The sequence below is a fragment of the Drosophila serrata genome, unplaced genomic scaffold (assembly GCF_035046125.1).
Source record: "Drosophila serrata isolate PLE 108 unplaced genomic scaffold, ASM3504612v1 contig_376, whole genome shotgun sequence".
NCBI classification, from domain to species: domain Eukaryota; kingdom Metazoa; phylum Arthropoda; class Insecta; order Diptera; family Drosophilidae; genus Drosophila; species Drosophila serrata.
The window spans coordinates 1,407,666-1,434,452 of record NW_028257274.1 but is presented as its reverse complement, the minus strand read 5'-3'; the positions used below and the strand labels follow the sequence as shown (position 1 = coordinate 1,434,452).

The 26,787-nt window shown below is 38.4% G+C and overlaps 2 protein-coding genes across 5 annotated transcripts; both read left to right on the top strand.

The window, feature by feature from the left end:
• The first annotated feature begins 2,256 nt into the window (after positions 1-2,256).
• Positions 2,257-20,390, top strand: drn (zinc finger AN1-type doctor no). Of its 4 annotated transcripts, none has more exons than XM_020958059.2 (5): positions 2,257-2,921; positions 15,329-15,772; positions 15,843-16,001; positions 19,001-19,193; positions 19,261-20,390. In XM_020958059.2, the coding sequence occupies exons 2-5, from the start codon at positions 15,674-15,676 to the stop codon at positions 19,407-19,409; spliced, it is 600 nt and encodes a 199-aa protein (XP_020813718.1). In that variant the 5' UTR covers positions 2,257-2,921; positions 15,329-15,673; the 3' UTR covers positions 19,410-20,390. The 4 variants fall into 4 exon arrangements, with proteins under 4 accessions (XP_020813718.1, XP_086695776.1, XP_086695777.1 ...); XM_086839650.1 differs by lacking the exon at positions 2,257-2,921 and adding an exon at positions 14,870-14,985; XM_086839651.1 differs by lacking the exons at positions 2,257-2,921; positions 15,329-15,772; positions 15,843-16,001 and adding exons at positions 16,218-16,495; positions 17,316-18,392.
• A 4,024-nt stretch (positions 20,391-24,414) lies between these two features.
• Positions 24,415-26,213, top strand: LOC110191091 (phosphotriesterase-related protein). The gene is made up of 5 exons (XM_020961835.2): positions 24,415-24,804; positions 24,890-25,402; positions 25,463-25,627; positions 25,684-25,901; positions 25,968-26,213. The coding sequence occupies exons 1-5, from the start codon at positions 24,786-24,788 to the stop codon at positions 26,103-26,105; spliced, it is 1,053 nt and encodes a 350-aa protein (XP_020817494.2). The 5' UTR covers positions 24,415-24,785; the 3' UTR covers positions 26,106-26,213.
• The last annotated feature ends 574 nt before the right edge of the window (positions 26,214-26,787 follow it).

The window sequence follows — 26,787 nt, the reverse complement described above, 5'->3', positions numbered from 1 at the left end:
ACCTCCCGCACAATTGCGTTTTGGCTTTGTGGCTAAAAACGAATGGTAAACAAACTGCAACGCAACGGTTAAATGCGGACTCACCACGCTCTGCTCTGTTAGCCCTGCATGGAAGAGAGCACACTTCCCCCACGCCCCCACCCACTCTCCTCTTGCACTGTTATACTATCTGCTACTTCTCACCACGCGCGGCTGTTATGGCTAAAAACAGGAAATAATTTTCGTTTCGTTTTCTATAGAAAACACTGCTGGCAGCCGTTGCGTGTCTGATTTTATATATTTTATTTTTAACGCTCTGCGACTTTATACTTTATACTACACATCGCAGCGTTCGCGCACTTGAGTTTTGCCTTTTTACGTCTCGTATAATTTTTGAGTTTTTCTGCCCGTTGCTGTTGCTGCCTTAGCTGTAACCTTGCCTTTAAGTTTATAAAGTTCGTTAACATTAGCGCTTATTTCAATTTGTTATTATTTTTTGTCAGCTTTTATTATTTATCAGCGGCAAGGTTAATGCAGAACCAATTTCGTAGGCAGGCGCGACCTTTGATAGCCAAAATAAACACACAGATTATATCGAGAAACTTCCCAAACTGGATCTTAAGCAATACTTCATAGTATTTTTTATATAAACACGATCAGGTTGAGCCTATGACCTCTAATTAAGCGAATTCTTAGCCCCACACTGATTTTGCATTTGCCTTTGCATTTGTTTTGTGAGTGATCGGGGAAAAAACACAAAAGCATTTATAGCTAATTAAAAGTAATGTCGAATGTTGTTCTACACTTAAAAACATTGGGTTTAGTATATTTCTATGCAGATTGTAATGTATAGTTTTAAATCAGTAGTGTGGTTAAAATGTTATATACTGCTGAAAATATATTAGTTTAATTATTAACCATCAAAGTGAAACACCACAGTTGTCTTTACCAATAAGTATCTACATATATCAAAACAAAACTAAATTTAAGAAAATTTAAATCGAACAAAGTGGACCAAAGAACAGATGTATCCCACTGTAGGGTACTCGGACAAAAAACAAATTGCAGGCCTGTTAACCTGTGCGAAACTCACCACGGCCAACTACAGCAATTTCACAATATGGCTATGTTATTGAGCGAACTACAATTGTTCAAGACAAAGCAATTGGCATGCGGAGAGATGTACTGGCGATTTCAACATAATTGCTTTTGTTCACAATGGTCGAACGCATAGAAATTGATATAAAAAATGATTTTTTAAAAGTGCGCAGTTTGCATTGATGACGCAGCAGCAGCGCAGTCGAACGCTCTCTTCCGCTGTTAACAACGCCGCGCTCTCTCGTGCTCCCTCTCACGGATGGCGAACAATATGGCGTCGTCGAAATTGTGTCGTCGCCTAATTTAAAATCATACGAAAACCATAAAGATTATTAAAAGCGCATATAAAGGGTTGCGAAACGCCCAGTAAGCATAAATACTAGCTGCTTTTTGGCAGGATCTTGGATTTTATTTAGTTGCAGCACCCTACGCTCTCTGTCGCTGCATTGGTCTTTTGTCTTTGCCTCCTCCTCTCCGTCGTTCTCCCTTCCTACGCCTCTTCTTCGCATTTGTCTTATTGTGTGTGCACTTTGCACTGTTTTTTCTTAAAGGGGCGCTGTTACTTAACATAGTCGGGTGTTTTCGGTGGAAATACGCATTTTCGACCATCTTTGCTCAAATCACATTTAATTTATTTCCTACTTGCCTCTCTCCGTTGACTGGCGATTTCTTTTTAGCCCGTCATCCTCTCCCTCCCCGAGCACTCACCACACCAGCCAACGGTGCTCTCCACGAGTTAACAGCGCTCGTTTCGTGTAGAGATGGGCAAGTGTGCTGGATCTGTGTTCGTGTCACGAAATGTTAGCGAACACAAATAAAATAAATAAAAATTAAAAAATAAAGTGCATATGTGGAAATATATAAACAAACTTTTAGTAATATAGTATAAGTCAAATATCAAAAACGTTTAATTATTTATTTTTTATAATAGGTCAGCATTGGAGATTGTGTATATTTTAATCCCCTAAATAAAATAATAGTATTTGTATAATATTACATGACAGAAATCCAACTTTTGATAATCATCATTGTACAATTAAACGCCCCCAACATAGTTCGTGCATCGTTCTGCAGCGCTGACAGAGAAAAAGTAGCTCACGCACGCATCGCTAGATTGAAGCCAGCAGAGCGCTCTGCCGAGTTCACCACGGGCTAGCTGCAAACGCTTCGAGTCTGCTCATTTCAGTTCGAGACTTTAACCAACAACATCCAACAACCTCTTCGAGACCAGGACCAGTTTCACTTCGCGTTTGGAGGATAGGATCAGATCCACGTTGGTTTTTGGCTTCAATTACCCACAACTGTCATTGTCAGCGACTTGCTAACTAATCGAAAGAATTACTGTAGAATAAAGTAAAGAAATCGCGCTCCCCTCCCTCTCTCTCTCCGCCCGTTCGCCTTGTTCGCTGGTGTGTGCGTCGCGATAAATCAGTAAATTCGAAATCGGAAAACTGCCAGCGTTTCGCTCGCAGCTGAGAAAAACCGCAGGACGCAGCTCTCCTGCACTTAGCGTGTCGTCGTGTGCGTTACTTGTGCCCAAGGAAAATCGAAAAATTCTGCTTGGTTCCCCGCAAACGGAGAGAAACCGTTTTAAAGAGCTAATGCAAACGAAAGAATAGAAAACAACTGCGTCGTGCACCATTTTGTGATATATTATTTGCCCCTTCTCCTGCAACAACGATCCCTGTGCAATTCTCTGTAAAAAAAATTTTAATAATTACTAGCAACCAATTTAATTACTGCGAAACCATCAAAACGAATTATTTCCAACAACTGTGATCCGAACAAAAAACTCTGAGTTTTTGTTTCAAGCCTGTGTAATTTCCACGAAACGGATTGGAAAAGTAAGTGAATTCAATCGAGAAAAAAAAAAGAAAATTATAAATTATTTCATTTTCCTCTTCGCTCGCCTACGTTGCTAATTCACCACCATTTAATTCCCCACGGTCACACGTTCTCTTCACCACAGCCACACCAATACACACGAGCGGGCCTACGTCACATGTGCGTGAGTGTGTGTGTATGTCTGGCAAGCGTTGCCATGTCGCGCGAAATACGAAACAAAAACTGAAGAAAAATAAATAAATAGCAGTGGAAAGGAAATGTAAGAGAGCAGAGAAAAAGGATTTATTGTTTCCCAATTGAAGAAATCTTAAGAATCTTGTTTTGCAATGAAAAGTTTGAATTTAATATCTCGAACGGGAGAGATTATTAAAAATAATTTATTAATTAATCAAAAAATAATTAATTTTCCTGATTGGTCTTTAACCTTTTTAATCAGATTCTTTATCTTGTTTTCCTTAATATTTTTTGCTATGTGCAGCCAGCAGCTGCTGTCTAACTTTTATTTTTGGGTACTTTGCCAACGGAATATTACGACTTGCCAAAAGAAAACTTAAACTAAGGCGAAAACCCAACCGCGAAGGACGTCGCCCGCTGATAAGTGAAAAACAAATGACTGATAGCTCAAGTACATACACACACACACACGCTCGAATGCTGACAAAAGATATCGCATAATTTAGGCAACATTTTCCGCATTATCGCCGCCCCTAACTGAAATTTCTTTATCTCCACCACTACTTTTTATATTTTGTTTTGTTTTCTTTTTATTTATACTTTTTTTTGCCTGCAGTGCGTGACTGGAATTTTTGCTCGCTCACTTTTCGGATGACTCATGCTTAGACCCGTATATACAAACATATTTATATAGCGAATTTGAATTATCTACGGATTCTTATCAGCAGCTGCATAGGGGTTTCGGGTGCGATGGCAACCCTAGAGGCAGCAGGGTGCTCGCTCAGCTGATTTGTATTTTTCCCATTTTCCATTCCCTTTTCATTTTCTTGGTGACTCACTACTTGCCATTTATGTTTTTCCTTTTTTTTTCTGTACGAACTCCAGCTCACCTTGTAACAATTATAAAAGAGTACATACATATATTGCTGCATTTTTTGTTTGCTTTTTTTTCTGTGTTGCTTTTTGCATCCCACACGTGTCGTGGGGTAATCGTAAACTTAGTTTTTTATTTTTCTTCTATCACAAAGCCTCCGCTTTTGTTTTGTATCTCCGCTGGGGCACGTTTTCTGTCATGCATCCATATAGTGAATTTCCACACGTCGCTCCGTATTCTCGGTAACTTAGAACCTGTATCTGAATTGAACGACTTTCTTGAAATTTCTGCGGCCCATTTCGCCATTTTCCATTGAATTTTGTGTTGAGAGAGATAAGAGAAGCGAAAACGATTCGAAGCGCTAATTATTTTTGATTGACTCTCGGCAAGCAAGCAGACATGTTTACGAGTGAATCAGAAAGCCAGAGCGTAGTAGGAAACACTTGAATTCATTTTAGTTGATCTTTGTTCAAGGCGTTTTCTTCGCTGAAATTGGCAATTGATACTTGGCCCCAAATGGAGAATAATAATAGTCGCAGCAAGTAGAGATGGTAATATCATAGATAAGAGTGATACTATTAATATTTAGCCTAACTAAAAGTTATATTAAAAGAGTAAAAACCCGTTATATAAATTCAAGTTCAAAGTTCATAGATTACTAACGTATTTGTTTGTTTGTTTAATCACTAGTGATTCATGGAGTAAGTGAGTAAGGGAAATTGTTTGTCACGTATAATGTTTGCAGAACCTTCCCGATCCCGAATGACTAATCCCCACCTTTCTTGGCTATTGTTTGCTTCAAATTCGGATTCTTGGCAAAAGTCGCAAAACAACAACACGTGTCGTTGTCTCTCGCTTAATATCTAAAATTATAAAAATTGATATTCTGGCGAAAACAACAGACAAAATAGCAGCAGCGCTTTTAAACAAGTTTTTCTGTCGTTCGAATGAAAAAAATCAAAAACAAATGGGAAATCAAAATGAGTTAATAAACATAAAAACAAACAAATCGCCGTCTCACTTACTAACAATATATGTACATATATTTAGCATTTTTCTATATATATTTATCCGTTGTGTGTACCCCCTTCCCCATTCCGTAGACGCTCTACGCCTTTTATTTTTCCCCATTTATTATTTTGTTGTTGTGGCAAATGCTAAATGCTTTTATATAAACAACACACAAATACGACTGATAAGCGTATAGAAAAAAATATCAGACGTCTGACGTTGGACGCGTGAATGGCCGCGGCCTCATTTTCAGTTTGGGTTTGTTTATAGGTCGCGTGTGTAAATGGATGCCGTGGCACCCGCACCCCAGAATACCCCCTCCCCCCACAAACCACCCACCCACCCAAGCATATGGCATCACGATCGGAGCTTCGGTTCTGTTCGGTTTTGTATCGGATCGTTTTCTCGGGGCTTTTCATTATCTTTTGTTGCCGTTTTCGAAATGTTTTGTGCGGAGCAGTGAGTGCTATTTATAGACACTCTAATCCTCTATACTTGATCTTCTTTTTGTCCGTTGTCGTTGTGTTTTCATCGTATTTCTTTCTCTCTATTTTTTTTTTTAAGTTATGCAATTTTTTGTTTTTGTTTTTGTTGTCTCTCCATTCATCCATATGTGCTGGGTGTACAGACTGTACCTCTATTTCGAATATCCAATGAAAATGGGCATTAAGTATGCACATAAATCTGATATATTTTCTTTTTTTTTTGGGCAACACAATTACGGCGATAAAATGCGGGCGTATAGATCCCAAATGTAAATTAATTTGGTGTCTGCATAAATTGGATTAATAGTGAGTGGATGTCATCAATCAATGGGCTCTTGCATATATTATCCCCAGAATTTTCTTTATCAATGATATGCATACATACACGTTGTTTATTCGTTGGGAGAAAAACAAATAAAAATAGACCAGAGCCACCAAAAATAGTGCCAAAAATATTTAGGTCAACTCATAAATTTCACCTAAATCTGTATTATTTTATTTGATTTATTTTTCCAATCAATGGTATTGAGCTATCCTTGGCTGCAAGTCCTTGATTGTCTAACATAGCCGCTGTATATCAACTTTAATGCAATTTTAATTTCCTGGCTTTGTGTATGAGGAAACCGCAAAAACGAATAAACAAGACACAACAAAATAATACACAAAATAAAGCCACAAAGAGAAGAGACCTGGGGGGGAAAAAATAACAACTAAAATAAAAGCCAACAACTGGCTCACCTTGTGGTTGGTCGAGAGCTACAAATTTTCTATCCAACATCGATTTTCCCATTGCAATGTCTAACCTTTCTCCTCCCTATTATTGTTATCTATTTCCCCCCTAGTTTGTTTTTCCTTATTTTCAATTTTCTCTTCAATTTGCCGTACAGGTTTTCATTTTTTTTTCTTCTTCATCTGGTGGGAATCGATTTAGGCGCTCGATTGGTTTTTAAGCCCCCCGCCCACGAATTAAAGTTGGTGCCCGATGGCAAAAGAGGAGAAAAAGCTCTCGCCAGCAATTTAAATCGACTGGCTTTCCTTTATTTTCCTTGGATTTTCCTAAGCGCCGACAAACACAAGCATGTCTGTGCCTGTGGCGCGCATATTCACCACATCTGGCAACCATGGCGACCGTTAACTTCCCTGCACCACACCGCCCTGCCTCGTCCCGCCCCGCCCCATGAACCGTTACTCCAGACAAAATGAAAAGCGAAACTTTTCCTGGCCCTGCCTTTTCCTTTGTGCTGCGCTTCCTTCGACTGCCTCGCCCTGTTCACTGGACTTCTTTGTCTCGCCTTGGTCTTCAGTTCATTGCCTTTCTTTGGCCGAAGAGAAGAGAGTATAAAAGCAGCTGAAAGATGCGTCCAAGAGGAGTCAAGAAAGGAAAGCAACAGCAGCAACCACATCCAATCTGTAATGCATAAATCAATAAAACCAACGGATGCACACTGCTCCGGGTTTATAATGTAAACGAACTAAAATGCCACCGCCCAAAACAAAGTCATCATTTCATCTTGGCTCTGACTCAGCTGCATCATTAGCCTTCAGCTGCTCAACTCATCTCAGCTGAACTCATCCCATTTGAACTCGAAGAGAGATATTCATTCTCTCGGTTCCCTCGACAAAGTTCAAGCGCCAACGGCAAAGTTCAATAGCACAAAATGGCAGTTTGCAAAACGAATATTACTCGATTTACAGGGGAAACTCCCTAAAAGCTTCGTTATTTAAAATTTTAAATTATAATATCCTGCAAGGGTATAAATAGTATTTGATATATTATCTTAAAACTTATTGATAATATAGATAGTTATTAGATTGATCCCTTTATCACTCATCTTAGTAGTTCGTCTCAACGAAGCTTGACTGTATTTTCATCTAGCTTTAATTCCATCTTCCACTCCATGACTCAAGGCTTCCGCATCTGTCATTGTTTTGCTTTTGTTTTCGCATTTTCCGTCAGTCTGTCAGTCATTCAGTCAGTCATTGAAATGACCACAGTCTTAAGTCTGCAACAAGCTCAACGATTTCCAAAGCTCAGTAGAGAGAAGAGTCTTTGAACGGCCTTCGCAGATTGTTGTTCCTATATTGTACACATAATGCCAGCCAGCTCGGATCTCGCTCGGTTACTTCTTCTTTGTCTTGGATATATCTCTCTTGCTTGTTGTCGTTTTGTTGTTTGTTTTGCTCCTTTGTGCACTTACTTTTTTGTGAATTCTATAAAACTGGTTTCTCCTGTCTTTTCGGCGTACTGCTGAATCGCGGCCATAACACCGGAGCTACGAACTCCATTCCACTGCCATTTTTACACTCTGCTACCCGCTTCAGCTCCAAATGCTGGCTGGCTGTCTGCTTGGGTGATTTGATTAGCCCATAAAGCCCATAACAACAGCGACTTGGAGGTACAGTGGGTTCAGGTTTTTGTTTACCAATTTGTTTCGTCACTTGGTTCTCACTGTATTGCAACATTTCCCCCGACATCTACGCTATTTTTACCCCTGACTTGTTGCCCGCATTTTCCCATTTTTCACACTTAACGCAATTTGTATTAAATTGACTTGCTCAAATGGAACACAATAGCTTGACATTCTTTGGGTTTTTGTAATATTTTATATATTATTACTCAAGTTTATTAAATATAAGCTATAAGCATATGAAAACTATGCGAAGTAATTAGGTAAACAATTATATAGTTGTTTAAAACATATTATAAATTTGTTATATTAAGTTTAAAATATCTATTTTATATTATACCCGTACTTTTTTTTTTCGTGTGACCGCATTCGACGCCCTTCGGTCTTATGACACTGTAATTCTTCTCATTTTATTGCTGCAATATCAATTTGCCAATTAGTTCCGCTTCACACGTTGGCTAATATTTAGTACTCCACTATCTTGCCTTTGTCCCACCTCTTGTTACTCCTTCTCCCGCCTCTCTTTCTGCGCCTTCTGGTGGAGCTCCCCTGCAGCGTTGCCCCATATGACGATCTTCATCAACATCGCGGTGGTGGTTGGTTTCATGGGTTTGTCAACTCTCCGCTCTCTCTTTACCACTCCACTGAGTGCGTTCTGTTGGCGAGAGGAGAGCCGCTGAGCTACTCTTGTGGAGCAGCGTTTCATATTTCATTTTCCCATGCGATTTTCATTAATCTTCAAGTGTCTGGCTGAGCGCTAGTGTGTGTGTGTGTGTGTGTAAAGAGCAACTGAGAAAACTACTTTATAACAATTTAGGGATTACTAGGGGGTGGAGGTGGAGGGTTTGGGGTAAAAGATCTCCTTTTCCCTTGCACGCAGACTGACAGGCATTGTAACTGCACACCTTGCTATTTGTTTTCTTTTTTCCTCGTCTTTTATTTGTTGTTGTTGTAGTTTCTGACCTGTAGCAGGCAGTGTAGAAAGAAGAGAAGAATAAAGGAGAAGAGAGCAAAAGTTGTGGTGACTTTCGCTGCAAAAAGAGCGGAGTTTCGCAAGGCCCCCCTATAGTCTTGGCCCCCCTGTATCTTCTCTTTCTCGCTCTGCAGCCTTTCCGGCCAACGCCTGCTCCTTTTATTTTTATTTTTATGGCTACTTCTGTTGCTGTTTGCCTTCTTTCATTGCCTTTGCTGCACACACATACACACACACTTGCACATAATTCATAAAAAATGGTTGTGAATTATTGGCGCTCGTAAATTCTTATAAATGAATTTTTTAAATATACGAGTTCGGTCAGCAGCAGTGAGAAAAACCGGGTTCGTTATGGTTAAATGCAATTCCGCTTTAGTCATGTTAATTAATTATGCGTTTGAGTTTTAAATCACTTCAAACACTGTCCCTTAGCTATAAATAAATTATATATTTGCCTCTGCCAAGGTCAGTTATTAAAGCTAACCAAAAGGTTAAACTCCACGTTGAACATTAAAGAAAATTGACTTTAAACACTAATAAGATTTTAGCATTATGTTGCTTTTTGTAGTAAATTATTTTTGTTTATTTAGTCATTGTTTATTTTTAAAGTAGTGCTTAAATTTCATTGAATTTAAGACCTCAGCTTCAAGAAACATTTTTGTTTCTAAGAAAACAAGAAAAATTACGTCACGTACTTGCTATTTGAGCGTAAAACGTGTCCATTAAATCACGTGGAAAATTCATTTGAAAAATGCAGGCAATTTAAATCGATCCATGAGTAAGCTGGGGTGTGTGTTTTATCGCATAGTGCAAACTATTTTTATTTACAAAAAATCACCATTGTTTTTGTTCTACAAAAAATACACAGCGACTAAAACTAATGGCTTTCGTCATTTCATTGTGGATTCAAAAAAGGAAAGGGGAAGCACACACTCGGCAAGACTTGACTCGTTTCGATAGGTAAATAAACGTTGCTTACGATAGCCTTTTCGATAACGATTGCTCACAGTCTGCACTTAAATGTGACAATCTGTTTATTGCTGCCGTTTGCCGAGTGCCTCGCATCTTTGTGTGTACGTTTTGTGTGTTTGCTCCTCATCCACCGAAATGGCCGCCATTGTTGTTGACTTCTGTGATTCCTTCACCTCTCCTTTGCCTTTGTCTGTGCCTGGATTGGACCCAAAGAACAGCCCTGGGTTCAAGGTGAAATCAGTTCAAGTCCGCAGGGCAGCCTGTGTCGTCTGTTTGTTTGTTTGTATCCTGCCACGCAGGCGATCGCTGTACAGTCATAAGTCCAATAAAAGAACGGGCTCTTCTACAGACTCTTGCCAGGAATCATAATTTCCCAATTATAACATCCTTGTAGATTCCATCTTTAGGAAGCTACACTGTAAGTATCTGTCCAGTTTTAACCCTCCAGTGCCTCATCCCTTCTCTGGTGTCTTTCCAGTCTTCAAGCGAAACAAATCAATAGGTGGCTCGGTGGAACAACCCTCTGTTTTTGAACTTGTACTCTCACATCCAAATACGAATCCGAAACCCAGGCATGTGCACCGAGTTTTTTGACCTATCGCACATCATCGCATAGCATTTTGTTGTTTGGTTCCCAGCTCTGCTCCGTGTGTAATTTTGAACAGGTGTTTCCAAGCGCTGTCTCGGTTTTTTTTTGTGGTTTTGTTTGCTGTATATATACACATTCGGTATGTACGGGAGTATTAATCCTAAGCTGCCCTGCCCCGATGTCTGGGATCAGCCTTTTTTTTGCCTCTTTAGCTGATAGGTTTATTTCTCATCCATTTTCGTATTACTTTTCGGGGGGGGCGTTATTCAGGTTTTAATATTTATTCTTTTTTTTTTGTATGTTGCAAAAAATTGCCGGAAACAAGAGAGGCCGACGATGCTGTCTGGACTGGTCTGGTCCCGGGCTCTTGAAGCGATCATTTATTATGGCGAAAATAACACTCCTTGAGTTCTGCTCAAATGTAGTCGTCATATGATTTCTCGCCCGTTCATAGTTTGTAATTTATTTTGATTAATGATGGGCGGCACCGACTCACGCTCTCCTCCACTTTGTTTCTCCTATATTTTCTTTGCAACTTTTCCGTTATTTTTTCGAATTCAAGTCTAATTTTAAACCAACTCCCATTGGCACGCTCTTTGTGTATACTCGTATTTATGTTGGGTATCCACAACATTTTGATTGATTGTTTAACCAATTTTAAAGCGATTCTGACTTGAATATCTCTATTTATTGGTAAATACACTTTTTACAGACCTTTTAGATACAACTTGTTGAGCAGTATATATAATATTTTTGCAAATGTTATAAGTAAAACTGTTGAAAGAAAGTACTACATTATTTTGAAAAAGTAAATAAAATAAAAAGCATGGGTTAATATCAAGCCAAAGAGCGATTAAAGGGTTAAAAGAAGGCTTAGGGGTTAAGCTGCTGCTTGAATGACTGACCGGAAGCTCTCCACATTCTTTGAAGCCGAAGCTTAAGGCCTGAGCTCTCCACTCAAGCAGCCATCTTGGCTTGGCTCTACCGCCATCCTGCCCCCTCCCTTTCTTTCTGCTTCTCCCCACGGCTTTTGCTGTCTCTATCTGTTTCCAGCGCTCCTTTTTGCGCACATTTTAATAAAGTTTAATAATTCAATGCGCGCGGTCGAGCCGCTGATGTTGTCTCTTTGTTGCATTTCATCAGCATATGCATGTTGTTGTCGCTGCTGTTACTGTTTCTCCTTTATCGCTGTTGTTGTTGTTTGTGTTGTAGTCGCGCTCATTAATATGCAAATGTGAGTCAGAAGTGCGGTTGTTGCTGTTCATGTTCTTGTTTTTGGAATTCTTTCTTCTCTTACCTTTTATGCTTGCCCATCATCATTATCATCATCGGTGTCTCCGTTTCGTGTCTCTTTCCTGTTGTAAATTTGAGTATTTTGAATGCAGGTCAACAGCACATTAACCTGTGTATGTGTGTTTGTGTGTATGTAATTTGTTTACTGCTGTCCATTTTATTTTTCTTTGGCTTTTATCAGAGTTTTTAAATTACCAAGTAAGCTGTTTCGGTAGTCGACTTTTTGATACCGAGTTACAGGTATTTCGCTATGCGGTTTCACGTCCGCTATGAAAGATAAGTAGAGCAATACACAGTGAGAAATTGGTAGAAGTTTTGGTATTATTTACAATATTATATTATATTTACATTTGTTAGCTACATTTTTGCAGTGTAAAATCAGACAAGTTGCTCAATAAGTATGCAAAATACCCAAGAATTTTATTTAAAGCCGTTTTCGCCACCCTCTTTTCTGTTTCCTTGCATAATAATGCTGTTTCTACATTCTTTCGTTCTTTCTTGCATTGTATTTTTTTGCAATAGCAACCACGCGCCAATTTTTTCATTGTTGCTAATTGGTTTGCACTTAACACTTGCATTTATTTTCCTTTTTTTTTATATTTTTTGTTCTTATGCAACTCATACAAATGCGCATTTGGTGGCTATCGGCTGCAAATAGTGACGTCACGCGCTGATGTCGAATGATGTCGTCATAAAGTTTGCCCCGAAAGAATCATATGATTTCCTATTTGCTTTAATGGCCAACACTTTAACATACAGCAACAACAACAACTACGACAGCTCAGTCGCTCACACACACAGAGACACTCACTCACTCACGCTCGCCAGATAACAAAACGAATTCGCTTAAAAATAGCAGAGGTCGTTGGGTCCGGGAAAGGGGAGGTGCTGCGGCGGCGGATGAAGACAAAACAAAATAAATAAACTCTATACATATGCACAGCTTTTATTTGTTGGCCACAGCAGCGGCGCGTGCTTGTTGACGTACATACAAATGTATGTATGTACATATCCATCTACGTACATCAGCCCTGGCTCTCTTTAACAGAGAAGGAGAGTGGGGAGAACTTTGCTCTCTGCCACTCTCTCTCACTCTCTGCCCGCAGCTTGGCCTGCCAATTGTTGTGTGGGGAATTTTTTCTTTTATTGTTGACATTTTGATTAGTCCACCTCCTGCGAGAGTGTATGAGTGTGTGTGTGTGGGGTGGAAAGAGGCGGAGGACAGCTGTTTTGGCTTTGCAATTAAATGACAACAGCAGGAAATCGAGCACACACACACACACACACACACACACGCAAACAACCACACTTGTACATTGCACTTTATTTGCTTGACAATAAATCAAAATAAATTTTTAAAAGCAAAAGGCAAGGTAGAAAGAAAAGAAACGCAAGGAAATTATTTATGACTGCGTTTACCAGACAAAAACAACTCAATAAAAAGGCACCAAATTCAAAGTTGTACAGTACTTCTTTGATAAGACAAAATTCATAACCATTCCTCTCATTAAACTAGTATAATTTACAAATATTTTAAAACATTTTAAATTCTGTCTGTATTCACAAATGTTAATATTCCTAGTAAATTCAAGGAACTCTTCACTGTATGTAAACGCCTCCATATGTCCACCACACCTTGATGTAAAAATGTCAAACTCACCACGGCAAATTTTACGCTCTCTCAACAAAAAAGAGAAAAACATATTCCCCATGCTACGTTGTAAATGTAAAAGTTGTTGAGGCCATTTTTTTGTTTTACCAATGCCTCCTCTGTATTCGGGTAAAAGTTTTTGTGGTTGGCTTCAAAAGTTGTGCAACATTGGGAACTCCCCCCTAGAGTAATTTAAGCCATTTACTAGTTTGTAATTTATGCCAGCCTGTCGTAACAGCACGGAGTGGCGCTGCTACGTTTCTCACCACTAAGGTCAAATTTTTTATAACAGAATCCCCACTCCGCAGTCCCCTCACACTGTTGTGCACCAATACATTCGTAAGCGCTACGTGTGCCCATTTTGATTCTCGCCCCAAGCTCCATGGCGTCGCATTGAAAATAACAGTAAATGTTATTGTGCCCATTCTCCTCTTTGCTCTGTCCTCGCTCGCTCGCTCCCTCTTTCTCTCTAGCCCTTTTCCTTTCTCCGTCTCTCCTCCTTTGTTGGCCATGTAACTGATGGTTCAATCTCCACCTTCTTTGTTGTTACTGGTGGATGGCTTTTACCATTTTGCCATTACGTTTTGACTTTGCTTTTTGCACGGCGAGAAATTTGTGCGAAATTTTAAAAGTTTTCAAATAAAGTTACATATTTCAAAAACTCATAACTAAGCCAAAAAAGCATTAATTTCAATTCTGAAAGCTTTCCCATGTTAGTTTTTATTAGGTTAATAAATCTGCTTACTCAATTTAATTTTCCTTTTTTTTCTTTGTAAATTTTTGAAAATTTCACGATGTAACCCCTTATAAAATTTTGGAAAATTTTCGAAAATTTATTTTTCGACCGGACATGGCTAGATTGATTCAGATGTTGATGCTGATCAAGAATGTATATGATTTATAGGGTCGGAAATTACTCCTTCACTGCTTTACAAGCTTTACACGTAGAATACCCTGCAAGGGTATAAAAATAATAATATATTATAGGTTCCTTGCAGTATGGCCTTTGTTATTTGTTATTATTATTTGAGGCTTTTTAATTTCAAGTGTACATTGTAGCCAATATGTTTGTATATCTCTCAGATTTCGCCCATAACTCTCTCTCACTCCGCTTGTGGTCTTCTGATGGATGTGCAACTCGGCACGTCAACTCTTCGACTTTGAGAAAGTAAACTGATCGCGATAAATCGATACTTGGCTGGAATTCTCTGTTTAATCGATCGGCGTAAACAATTGAATGTTTTCGGGGAATATACATATAACAAATCGTGGGGAAACCGTTAGGTGTGAGGCTGCTTTAAATTCATTAAACATAAAACCAAACTCGTTTGCTTTACTACCACTTACTACAGAGCTCGTTCTCTGTTTCTTTTTTTTTTCGGTTTTTTATTATTATTTTTATTTATTTGTTTTTTGGTGGGAAAACTGGTTTAGGCTCGATTTTCCTCTCGCAACTGTGAGTGTATTGGTGCGATATGCTTGACAGCCTTGAAGAGAGCAAAGCGAGAGAAAAAAATAAATAAAATAAGAAAACAAACATAGTCTTACTTGTCATGTTGCCTTTTGTTGTTGCAACATTTATTATACCTCCAAACATACATATGTATGTACAAAATATATATATTTCCTACGTGTGAGTGAGTTTGTTTATAGCCAGTGTTGCAATGCGGTTCAATGCAACTTTGTTGCAGATAATCAATATCAATCTTTGTAATGCACTTTAATTGCCATCATAATTTTGTTTTGTAGAAATTGAAAGGAAAAGAAAAATGTTTAAGCACTTTAACAAAAAAAGGTTAAATTACCAGAGAAAATTTAATTTAAAATAAATATTTTAAATATGATGGGAATACAATTTGATTTAGATTTACATTCCAGAGCGATCATTTATCATCAGCAAACCTGTATTTTTATCTACGATTTCTGCTTAAACTTTACTAACTTGATCTATAACTTTTTCTTTCGATTTATTGCAGATCGTACCGCGAATTATTTGCAGTCACGAAGCAAAACACAAGCGCAGCCTAATAATTGGACGAACTGATTAAACAACAGTTAAACTAAGCGCCGCAAATCAACAGCAAAAATAAAAAGTACAACAACGGCGGTTCAACAGTTGCGAGTTGCAAGTTGCTAGTACATTGCACGTTGCCAATTTGAAATTGCACGCTTCCACGACTGAGAGCAAGCAGGAAGGAAAGGAGCCACCGGTGCCGCTGCCACACACAGCAGGAAGAAGCCGAAGAAACTTCGCTGGGCGAAAATCCAAGAGGAAACAACCAATCCGCATCAGCACACTCACAGAGGCGCTCTAGCCAGCCATGGAACGTGAATCCAATCCAATGCAACCCATGTGCCGCTCTGGTTGCGGCTTCTATGGTAACCCTGCCACAGATGGTCTCTGCTCCGTATGCTATAAGGTATGTTCTTAATCATATCTCTCTCGAAGCTCACATGTATTAATTGTTTCCACATTTTCGATCACAACAGGACTCGCTTAGAAAAAAGCAACAGCCACCTGTGAGCAGCACACCTGTCTCCGTTCCAAGCCCACAACCTAGCCCCACATTCAGTCCGGCCATTGCAATCACCAACACCGCACAGCCCACAGTCACCAGTTTACAACAGCCACACAACGATGTTAAAGAGGTGAGTGCGTTGCGAAGGACTTGCAGGATATACGGAGAGACTACTTTGGGAATTTCTTTGAGTTTTATAGGATTAAAGCTTAGATTATTAGATATAAGGCAGGGTCACAAGATATAATGGAAAGAGCCAGGCAGAATGTCTTAGTAAATCAAATCAAATCAAATCAAATCGATATACTTTTGCTTACAATTTCTTAATAATCAGATTGGCCTGGCATTTAAAGCTTGTTATATGTAAAGTGTACGTCGCATTCGTTAGTAACTCACAAATTCTGTTGTTTTTTGGACATAAATTCAGTGTTATCTTAAGTGAAAATTGTTTCAACATTATATTTTTGTTTGTTGTTTTGCGTTTAAAGTCGGGTATATCCAAGGAGTTTCACCTGCACTTTTTCAATTAGTTCTCTGTGTGTTCTTATTGTTAATGTTAATTTGTGTGTGTAAGATAATACTGATGTGACTCCCACCGGCTACGCTGTTGCAATTTTATACCAGGTAAAGTCTTGAATTACAGACACTATCCAAGGAGACTTGCTTCCCAAAATAACCACGAAAAATCGGTGCGGAAAATATTAATTGGAGCGAAAGAGGAGAAGTAGGATCTAGAGTTTACCCAGAGAGATAGAAGTGGTGGCTAAGATTTAAAATTATTTTGTTTTGCCATCAAGTTGTGTACATATGATGAGCAAATAATGCATCAAGCTTGCAATTTCTTATATTAAATGTTCTTCTGATTGGAGCTCCTAAGAATCTTATGCCCCAGATATATCTCTCTAAGTTACCTCTGGAGTCTCCAAATCAAAACAACCTAACGTTTTCGTTTTGTGTCACTTCATCTGGCATTCCCATTCGATATTAGTTAACATTCCTTTCGGCTCGGAACTCAAAATTTTCTGTGATTTCGGCCAGTTATCGAAATTTAATAAAAAATATTTAATTCGCCGAGATGGTTGTATTTGGTGCTTCGCCTCAAAAGAGATCGGGTCGCGTTCCGTCGTCAAAACTCACTCCAGTTTCTGCATCGAAATCTAAAATTGGATCCGCTACCCTTCTGGCAGCGGGTCGTCCTACGCGGAGAAGGCCAGCGATCGGCAGTAGTGGAGCGGCGAAGCGAACCTCTGCCGGTGCGCTAACCAATCTGGGTGGACGGCTGGCCAGTGCGCCAAGCCTGGGCATGTTCCATAGTTCCAATTTACTTGCGGACCCAAAGGGTACTACTGATTGCTCCTCTTACTGGGTCTACCGGCGTCGCCCAGACGCACTAACCTCGTTTCCCACCTACACCTCTCTCCTCCACTTTGATGCGATGCTGCAGCACAAAAAACAGCTCTTCGCCAGCCACCGATACCGCCGCCACGACCTCTCCGCCGAGCTGCCGCCGTTTCTGCTCTGCAAGCCACCTCTGCACCCGCCATTGGACTTGCTGCCAAGGCATCTGGTGCCGGGCCAGTAAATTCCGCCATCCCAATAGCTCCAGCTATCCCTCTTCAGACGTTGCTTCCCAAGAAGAGTGCGCTATCCAAGCGGGCATTGAGCGGAGGAAAGGCTCCGGATACGAGTAACCAGACCAAGCGGCGCGTCAAGTTTTCAACCAATGTGAGTGCACAATCGACGGATACAAACATCACTGCCAAGAAGTCGGTCAGAATTGGGGAACTTCAGCAGAAGAAGCGGGTCAAGAAACTGAAACGGATTCGATCGCGACGGGAAGGTGGTCACGGTGGCAGTGGCATAACACCGATCACTAGTGGCATACTTACCACAAGCCCCCAGGATATTACCAAACACGGGACCATTGTTGATGTGGAACCCTTGACTCCAACACCACCAGCACCCCGTATTTTGCGCCTCAACGTTGTGGGTAAATCTTCACCGGCTACAGGGAAATCTTCACTTCCAACCGCTCTTCGTCGGAAGGTCAAGAGAACTAGATCATCTGTGGTGCAGCAGAAAGCCGCAACAGGAGCAGTAGAAACGACAGCGAAAACAGGCAGCGTCACAAGGATCAGGAGAAGTGTCAAGACTAGACCAAAGGTGAAGACCAGTAAGATTGGTGCCGGCAGCAAACATACATTGCTGGAAACTAGTACCCATTCGGTGGTGGGCAGCAGTGCGGGATTAGTGACGCGCAAGAAAACAGTGCCGACAACTGGGGTTAAGCGACGGACAAAAGCACAGCCTATCAATGGGAGCCGAAGCTATGGAAAAGCCTGAGGGGAAGGACGATCAGCCTGAGAATTCTGCGGAGAATCCGCAGCAACTGACGTCTTCGCCGCAGCCGCAGCAGAATCAAATGCAGAAACGTGCCCGTAGTGCTTCACCCGATGGAGGCGATACTGCTTGGGAGAGACCGCCGGTGGCACCAAATTCACCAGTTCGTGTGAAGAAGCGGGTAATCATCATCTAGCTCATCGTTCGACACTCTTGTCCGTCCTGTCATCCGCTAGGCGAGTCACAAAATAGATTCCAACTTAGCTGATTCGATAGGAATTTTTGGCGGGGCGCCCAGGCGCAACCGAGGCAGCCGCCAAAATGAGACACATCACTCTCAGTATTCGACACAGCGAGAACACTGGCTGAACATTTCGATGAAACACAGTCGAAATCACTTAAACTTGCTTTTACAATAAAAAAAGAAAGAATAATACGAAAGAAAACACTTTACAAGGCTTTTTCAATGCACTTTGAGGACAACAACGACGAGGAGAATGTATAGTGGGGATAAATCTTGTGGAAACGTACATTATATATATCTTAGGAACTATTTTGTTGGGAAATTTAAATGTTTAAGACAGGTTACACATTTAGAAATGAATTAAGAGCTTGGTTTAAATGTCTGAAGTAGTTGTTCAAGTTAGATATCCCTAAAGAACTGACCGCAGCTGTGATGATGATGATGATGATGATGCGAGGCTGCTGTTAGTGCTAGTGATGTTGTCATGCATTTTTGTCATGTGATTAACCTTCATGTTTTTGGTTTCTCTTCCCATTTCCGTACAGAAAATCACCGATGAAGCCGCCGCTGCTGCCAAAGTCAATAGCGAAGCCATCACATCGGCGACTGGTCCAAACACTTCCACACAAGCAGCCGCCTCGGCCAACGAGGAGGATGACAAGGACAAGGAAGACGATAAGGATGCCAAAAAGAAGAAGAACCGATGTGGCGAGTGCCGCAAGAAGGTTGGCCTGACCGGTGAGTCTATAACTTGATTTTCATTATCCCTAATAGGATTACTAATGAGAATATATTTCCCCTATAGGTTTCCAGTGTCGCTGCGGCGGTCTGTACTGTGCCGTGCATCGTTATTCTGATAAACATAACTGCACATTCGATTATAGAGAGCATGGCGCACAGGAGATTCGGCGCAACAATCCGGTTGTCGTTGGCGAGAAGATTCAAAAGATTTGAATTTCGATATTGTGCCAGTAACAGTAAACAGTAGCCGTAGAATGATAATAACCAACCTACACATAATAAGAGTATATATATATGCTACGCTATAAAAAGAAAAACCCACAACCAACAACAGAAGAAGATGAGCAAAGAGCCTAAACCCACACAGAAACACACATATAACACACAAATCCACACAGAGAGTAAAAATACTATATATATATATAAATCGATATAAACTGTAATTATGATGTAAACAAACAGCAAACAGGCAACATTAGTACAGAGAAACAACAACCAAATACCCCGCAAAACTGCAGCAGCAATATCCTGGAACAATAACGGCAACCAATTCGATGCTCAACACCACCAGCCACGTGCAGTACAAGGAGCAACATGCAACATGCAGCAGCAACATGCAGCAACAGCATGCAGCACCTTTCTACATCTTGAACCAGACGCGTAACAGCGTTAGCGCAAAGTGCAATCAACAATCACGACGGCTGCAGTGGTTATTGTAGCAAGCGGCCGCAATATAACAACATCATTCATCCATCCATCATCAAGCAACAAGGAACAAAAACTACAAGCAGTACAACAACAATTACTACAACAACATACCGATGGACCTTGGTCGCCTGCTGAGCTGGGGCTGAATGAAACCGTCTTGAAGGAAATAACAACATCAACAACAACAACAACAAGAATTGCTACATCAACAACAGCAGCAACAATAACACCTTTTATCGACTAGTGTTGAAACATTTTATTTTTTCTTGTGTTATTCCAAAAAAAATACAATTTGCAAATTGTTTGTATTTAGCTAAAAAACACACACACACCGCCACATTTACAACGACAAGCAAGCACACAACAAAATCAACCATTGTTACCATGTTACATACAACGCAACAGCTTTTAAGTAAGACGATGTGTGTCTTTTGTTTTTGTAATTCGTTGGAGTGTATTAAATAATAAAAAAAAAATAAGAAAAAATATGAGAGTATATAGAAAACAAACTTCAAGAAATGGTTAAGAACAAAATTTAACAAACCCCCAAACCACACAAACACAACAACACACACACACACCAACCAACTCTTTCTCAATTCTTTATTATCAGCTACTAAAATGAAGAAGAAAAAAACAAAACAAAAAACAAGTATATATTAATTAATTAATTATGTATATGTATTAAAAAGAGAGTAAAAAGCAAAGAAAAAAATATGCAAAAATTTAAGCGTAAAAAAACAACAAAACCCTCACCATAAAAACAAAAACAAAAAAATGTAAAAAAAAGGAAAACAAAAACAAAACAACCTGAAGAAAAGAAACCAAGAATAACGCAATTGTGTAAAAGAGAGAGCTCCTTAAAAACAGTTTGCTAAAAAAAACCAAGACCACGCCAAGCCAATAAAAAGTGCGAGAAAGAGAATTTGTGCGAGCGAGGAGAGAGTTAAGGGAGAGAGAGAGCAAGAGCAGGGCGCGTTTAGTGTAAAGCAACTTGGAGCATAACAACTCCCTAATTTAGAGATATATAAATATATAATTATGTATAATTAATTAGTGAATCAAAGCAGGCAAATGCAGTGCAAGCGGCGTTTTTTCTTCGTTTTACGTTTTACCATTTTTGAACCCCCCAAAAACCTCCACTCCTTATCCCTGCCCCTCTAACATAAAAAATTGAATTGATTTTAATTTTTATTATTATTTTTTCCGATGAATTATATACATTTATATGCATAATATTAAACTATATCTCTACTACATCTACATAACTGGTAGGCTTACATGTATAGTTTTCTTTTTTGGGTTTATGCACGTTAAGGCGAAAGATTTAACTAAAAAACAAACAGCTAAAAAAACAACACATATTCTATAAATATAGAAAGATCGAAAGAAAAATCTGCAAACACAAAAAAGAATAAAAAATGCAAAATATACACACAATAAATATATATGGTTCATCTTTAGATTTCTTTATTGCTTTAAGCGTTATTTAGTTTTTCTTTGTTTATATTAAAAACACACACACACAACAAGCAAACAGTTTTTATTTCCGCTTTCTCTTCATTTTGTAGTAAATAATTTACAATTTTTATTCAAAACCAATTTACACCTATGCAAATATAAATTTAAATCTAGCAATAAATTTTGTTGTTAACCCCCTCTAAAAAAACCTTAAAAAACAAACAAAATGAAAAAAAAAATCAAAAAACAAAATTTTAAGTAAATCTAAAAACTTATCAATAACAACAAATGGAAATATTGCAATAAATTTTGATTCTACAATTAAAAAACAACAGGAAAATTCAAGAAAATCCCTCACGACCAAACCAACACACACAGAACTGAGTGAAATCGTTATCCCTTCGCAGGAAGCAAAATAAAAGCCGACACCAAACACTCGCCTTTAACCAAACGCCTTTCTCCACAATTTTGAGATAAGAAATTGATTACTGGCAGAACCAGATCAGTCTCTAGTTAGCCAAGTGCCTTTGGGTCACCAGAGGCAAGGCTAGCTACGGGTTGATTGGAGGAATCCGATCCTGAAGCGGGTCCCTAGATCCTAGAGATCCTCTTTAGGCTCCATAGATTCCAGAACAAAGCAATCCAGCAATAGTCAAAGTCCAGCCGTAGTCAAAAAACATTTGAATTGTACAAAATCAGAAAGTTGAAAATGAGAGGAAATCAACAAAACTTCAACTAGAAACCGACTTCAATATTTAATTACTAACAAAAGATGAAAATCAAGTGTACAGAGCAAGATAATAAACAAAAAGAATGCAAGATATTAGGGCAACAAGAACAGCAAAATGTCATTATAATTTTTAATTTTTTCCACCATAAACAAAAAGGCAAACACCACAAACACTTTACACTTATACGTATATCATAATTTAATGCATTATAAAAACAAAAACCTTTAAAATTAATTAGTAAAATTGTACACCACACACAACAAGGGGGAAAAGAGTTTTAAAAGAGAATTAACAATACAAAAGTTCAGCACAGTTTACAAAATGTTTCAGTAATAACTTTAAATGATAAATAAAAGTAATAATATTTACTTGAACCAAGTTTCTGTATTCTTTGCATAGTTGTAGGTTTTCATTTTAAAATAATTTTAAAATAATTTACCATAATTTACAATGCTTTAGTGTGCTTTTAGTTGAAATTGTGTTTATATGTTTAACGACAACAAAAAAATAAGAGTAAAGTGAAAAGGCAAATAATAATTATAAAACTAAGCGTAAATAAACAAAAACTTTTATTATTATTAACCAACCAACGTTTATTCTAGTAGTTTCTTATTAATAATATTTACCATTACCATTAATTATTAATTATATATATATATACTTTTTTTTTGTGTGCACACCTCTTAGTCACTTTTGCGCTTATAATCTAATCAAGCCACACAAACACACATATAAACCCGAACCTGATCCTGAATCCTGATCCTGATCGAGAACCCATCCACCCGGATCTTGTTCCGCCAAAATGAAAAAGAAACTCTATTTGTGTTAAATCTTTTGCAATTGCTAGCCGAATTTGATCATTGTTTGATTTTTACTTTTTTGGAATATGTGTAAACACTGTTTTGTAGAATGGAGGAGAAGCGGAAACGGAAACGAAACGAAATTAGTTGACATAAGCGTATGAATGGGATATTATTATTATGAACCTTATGAATGCATCCAATCTATCTACAGCCACTTTATGCGTATATAAATATTGTACTAACGTGTAATTTGTAATTAAATGCGAAGAATATCTGCGGCCAGGTGAGAAGATTGATAGAGCGAACGATAAATGGAGGTGGTAACAGTGAACATATATTTAACACAGAAATGGTAAAGCTAGAAAATCTAAATAGAAATAGATATATATATACATGCATATATACCTATATATATATATGAGCCTCAGATCTGAGCGTATATAAGAGCAACAACTATTTTAATTAAACTTAAACAAATGCATAAACAAATACAATAAAAAAGAATAGAAGATAAAAACAAGAGCAACCACAACAAAATTCAGTACGAAAAACCAGAGAAAGAGAAATAAAAACCCAAAATTAACTTCAAGATTTATATAGCTAACTAAAAGAGATAATGAGATAATGTTCAATAAATGGCGATTATATAATTTTTAAAAACAATTTGCATGTTTTATTTGTTCAACTTCATTTGGCAAAAGAGATTCCTCCATTCTTTCTGCTTTCCCATAAAAAACAAACCAAAACCCAAGAAGCCAAGCCAAGCCAAGGTGCTAAGTAGAATAGAAACAAGGATAAAGATCGAGGATAATGGTTGATCTGGTGGAGAGAAGAAAGGATTCAGTGGCTCTGGGGATCAGCTTCGCAGTAAAATGGTTGGTTCGTTCATGCAATAGTTATAAAAACCTTAACTAAAGTCACAGCAAGTGTTCAAAAGTAAAACTCAGTAACTACCTAAACTCAGCAAGTAAATTGTAAAAATAATAATAATGACATTTTTGTGTGTGCTTATTTCGTTATAATAATTTGTAATCAAACACAATAATACAACTAATCAATTCATAATGCTACAAAAAAGGAAAAGGTTTTGGATCGGTAATAGAATATATATATCGAAATGGAAACAAAAAGAGAGATATAATGCAAGCAACAATTTCAAATATTTGGCAGATTCTTCGCGAAAGGCAAATCTATTAATGAATGCGTAGATCTAAGGAAAATCGAAGGAAAATATATATAAACAAGATATATATATATATATATATACAAGATATAACAGTTAATGAATGATGCAGCAGCAGCAGCAATGTCGTAAAAATAACAACAACAAAATATATCTTAAGTATAAATGAGTATATATATATAGACTATATCTGTATATCTGATAAATGAGAAATCGCTAAAACTGATAAACTTAAACCTAAGTAAAATTAAAAAGAAAATACAAAAGAAAACAAAAAAAACACGGAAAGAAATGGAACTAATAAAGAGAATTATTCTGAGAAATATAAAAAAACACAAATGTGCGTTGTCTTATTTTTAATGGAGAAATGTTTTGCTTAAATGTTAATGGATCACCTGCTCTTATTTAGCATTTCAAATTGACTTTAATTCTTTATAATGAGATCTAATGGAGGCAGTCAACAAAGCCATTGCAATCTCTCAAGTGATTGTGCGCAATAAAATACATATATTTTCCAGATAAGAAAGCGAAAAGCAACTGTAAACATTTATCTCCCAGCCTGGTGAGGAACTTCAACCCAAAGAACCGACAACTCTCTGAGCTGCAAGATCAGTTCTCCTCTGTCTTTCAAAGCATTCGGTTGATCTTAAAAAATATCTCTGGAGCAAAAACGAGAGGTGACCCACATTGAGAAGCTGCCAAGATGTCGACTGTGCAAACCGGTGAGTTACAGAGATAAGCTGATACTCTGGTTCTTATCTTTGCTCATCAAATATTAAAATTTTCTACTCTCTCTCCTCTATTAAGTTCTGGGTACCATTACCCCCAACCTTCTGGGTCGTACTCTGACCCATGAGCATGTGGCTCTGGATTTCGAGCACTTTTATCGTCCACCTCCTCCGGACTTTGAGAGCGAACTCAAGGCCAAGATTAGCATGTCCACCCTGGGCTATGTCCGTCTGTATCCATATTCCAGCAAGGAGAACGTGAGGTTCTATGATGGAGATGCTCTGGAGGCTGCCAAGAAGGATGTGCTGCTCTACAAGAAACATGGTGGTGGTAGTATCGTGGAGAATAGCAGTTATGGCTTGAAACGCAATCTGGAGTTCATTGTGGAGCTGGCCAAGAGCACAGGTGTGCATTTTATAGCCGGTACAGGTCACTATATCCATGCCATGCAGGATGCCAGTCATGCCAGCTTGAGTGTAGAGCAATTGAGTGATTTGTACTCCAAGGATATTATTACGGGTCAGGAGGTTAATGGCAAGATGGTCAAGTGTGGCTTTATAGGCGAAGTGGCCAGTGTCTATCCCATTCATGGTGAGGAATTATAATGTTGAGTCTGTATTTCATTTCTCATTTGTTAATTATTCTCTTCAGATTTCGAAAAACATTGCATCAAGGCAGCTGGTGAGATCCAGGAGGTCCTGGGCTGTGGTGTTTCCATGCATCCGCATCGCGTGACCCAGGCACCCTTTGAGATCATGCGTCTGTACTTGGAGGCAGGTGGCAGGGCTGACAAGTGTGTCATGTCTCATTTGGATCGTAAGTCTGACTCCTACATACTTCTATATTATATATACAAATTCCCTATCTTCTAGGCACCATCTTCGACTTGGATGAGTTGTTGGAGTTTGCCAAGCTGGGCTGCTATATCCAGTATGATCTCTTTGGCACCGAGTGCTCCTTCTATCAGTTGAACACCAATGTGGACATGATCTCCGATGGCCAACGTATCGATAATCTGATTAAGCTCATGAATGAGGGCCTGGTGGACAAGCTGCTCATGTCCCACGACATCCATACAAAACATCGATTGGTAAAGCTAAAATTATCTCGATTTTATAAATATATTTTCTAACTCTATATCTCTTTCTATATATAGACTTCCTATGGCGGTCATGGCTATCACCATATTCACACCAATATTTTGCCACGAATGTTTGCCCGCGGCGTAACTGTGGAGCAAGTGGAGCAAATGACGGTCACCAATCCGGCCAATTGGCTGGCCTTTAACCCCTAGTTGTTGTTTTGGTAGCTTCTCGTTCCATTTTAATTACGGCGCGGATTAGATAAGGCCTTGTTATTTTGGCAATAATAAAATGGGCGTGCCTACGAATTCAAAGTCTTATCAGTTTTTGTTTTTTAATTACGACACCAGTTTTTGGGGGCTCGTGCATGAATTTTGTGGTTGCAATTAGTAAATATGTTATGGATTGTTGGACTAACATTAATATTAATACTCTACTGTAATTGCATTTATTTTTTAGTATGCAATTTGTAAGGGAATAATTTAAAACCCAAAATAAATGAAAGAATTATATAAGAAAAGGTGGTAAATAATTGAAACTAAACTTTTATTATAGACAGATGTTTAACAAATTAGCTTAAACATTTGCATTAATATTTAAGGTATACCAACTCTTAAGTTGGGAATTATAGCATGGTGCAAGGAATAAATAATTGTTTTAAATTATATAGCATATATAAAAAGGTAAGATTACTTAAAATTTATGATAATAAAATAAATATCAATATAGAAATTATGCAGTCTTAGTTAAAGACAAAAAACATTAGTTCTAATATCAAAGGGAATAATACCAAAGAGCAAAATATGTAAAAGAACTGAAGCTGCACAGAGCCTGTAATTACAATTAAAATAAATCCTAATGAGTAGTTTAATTCATTCTTTTTATTTTGTTTTA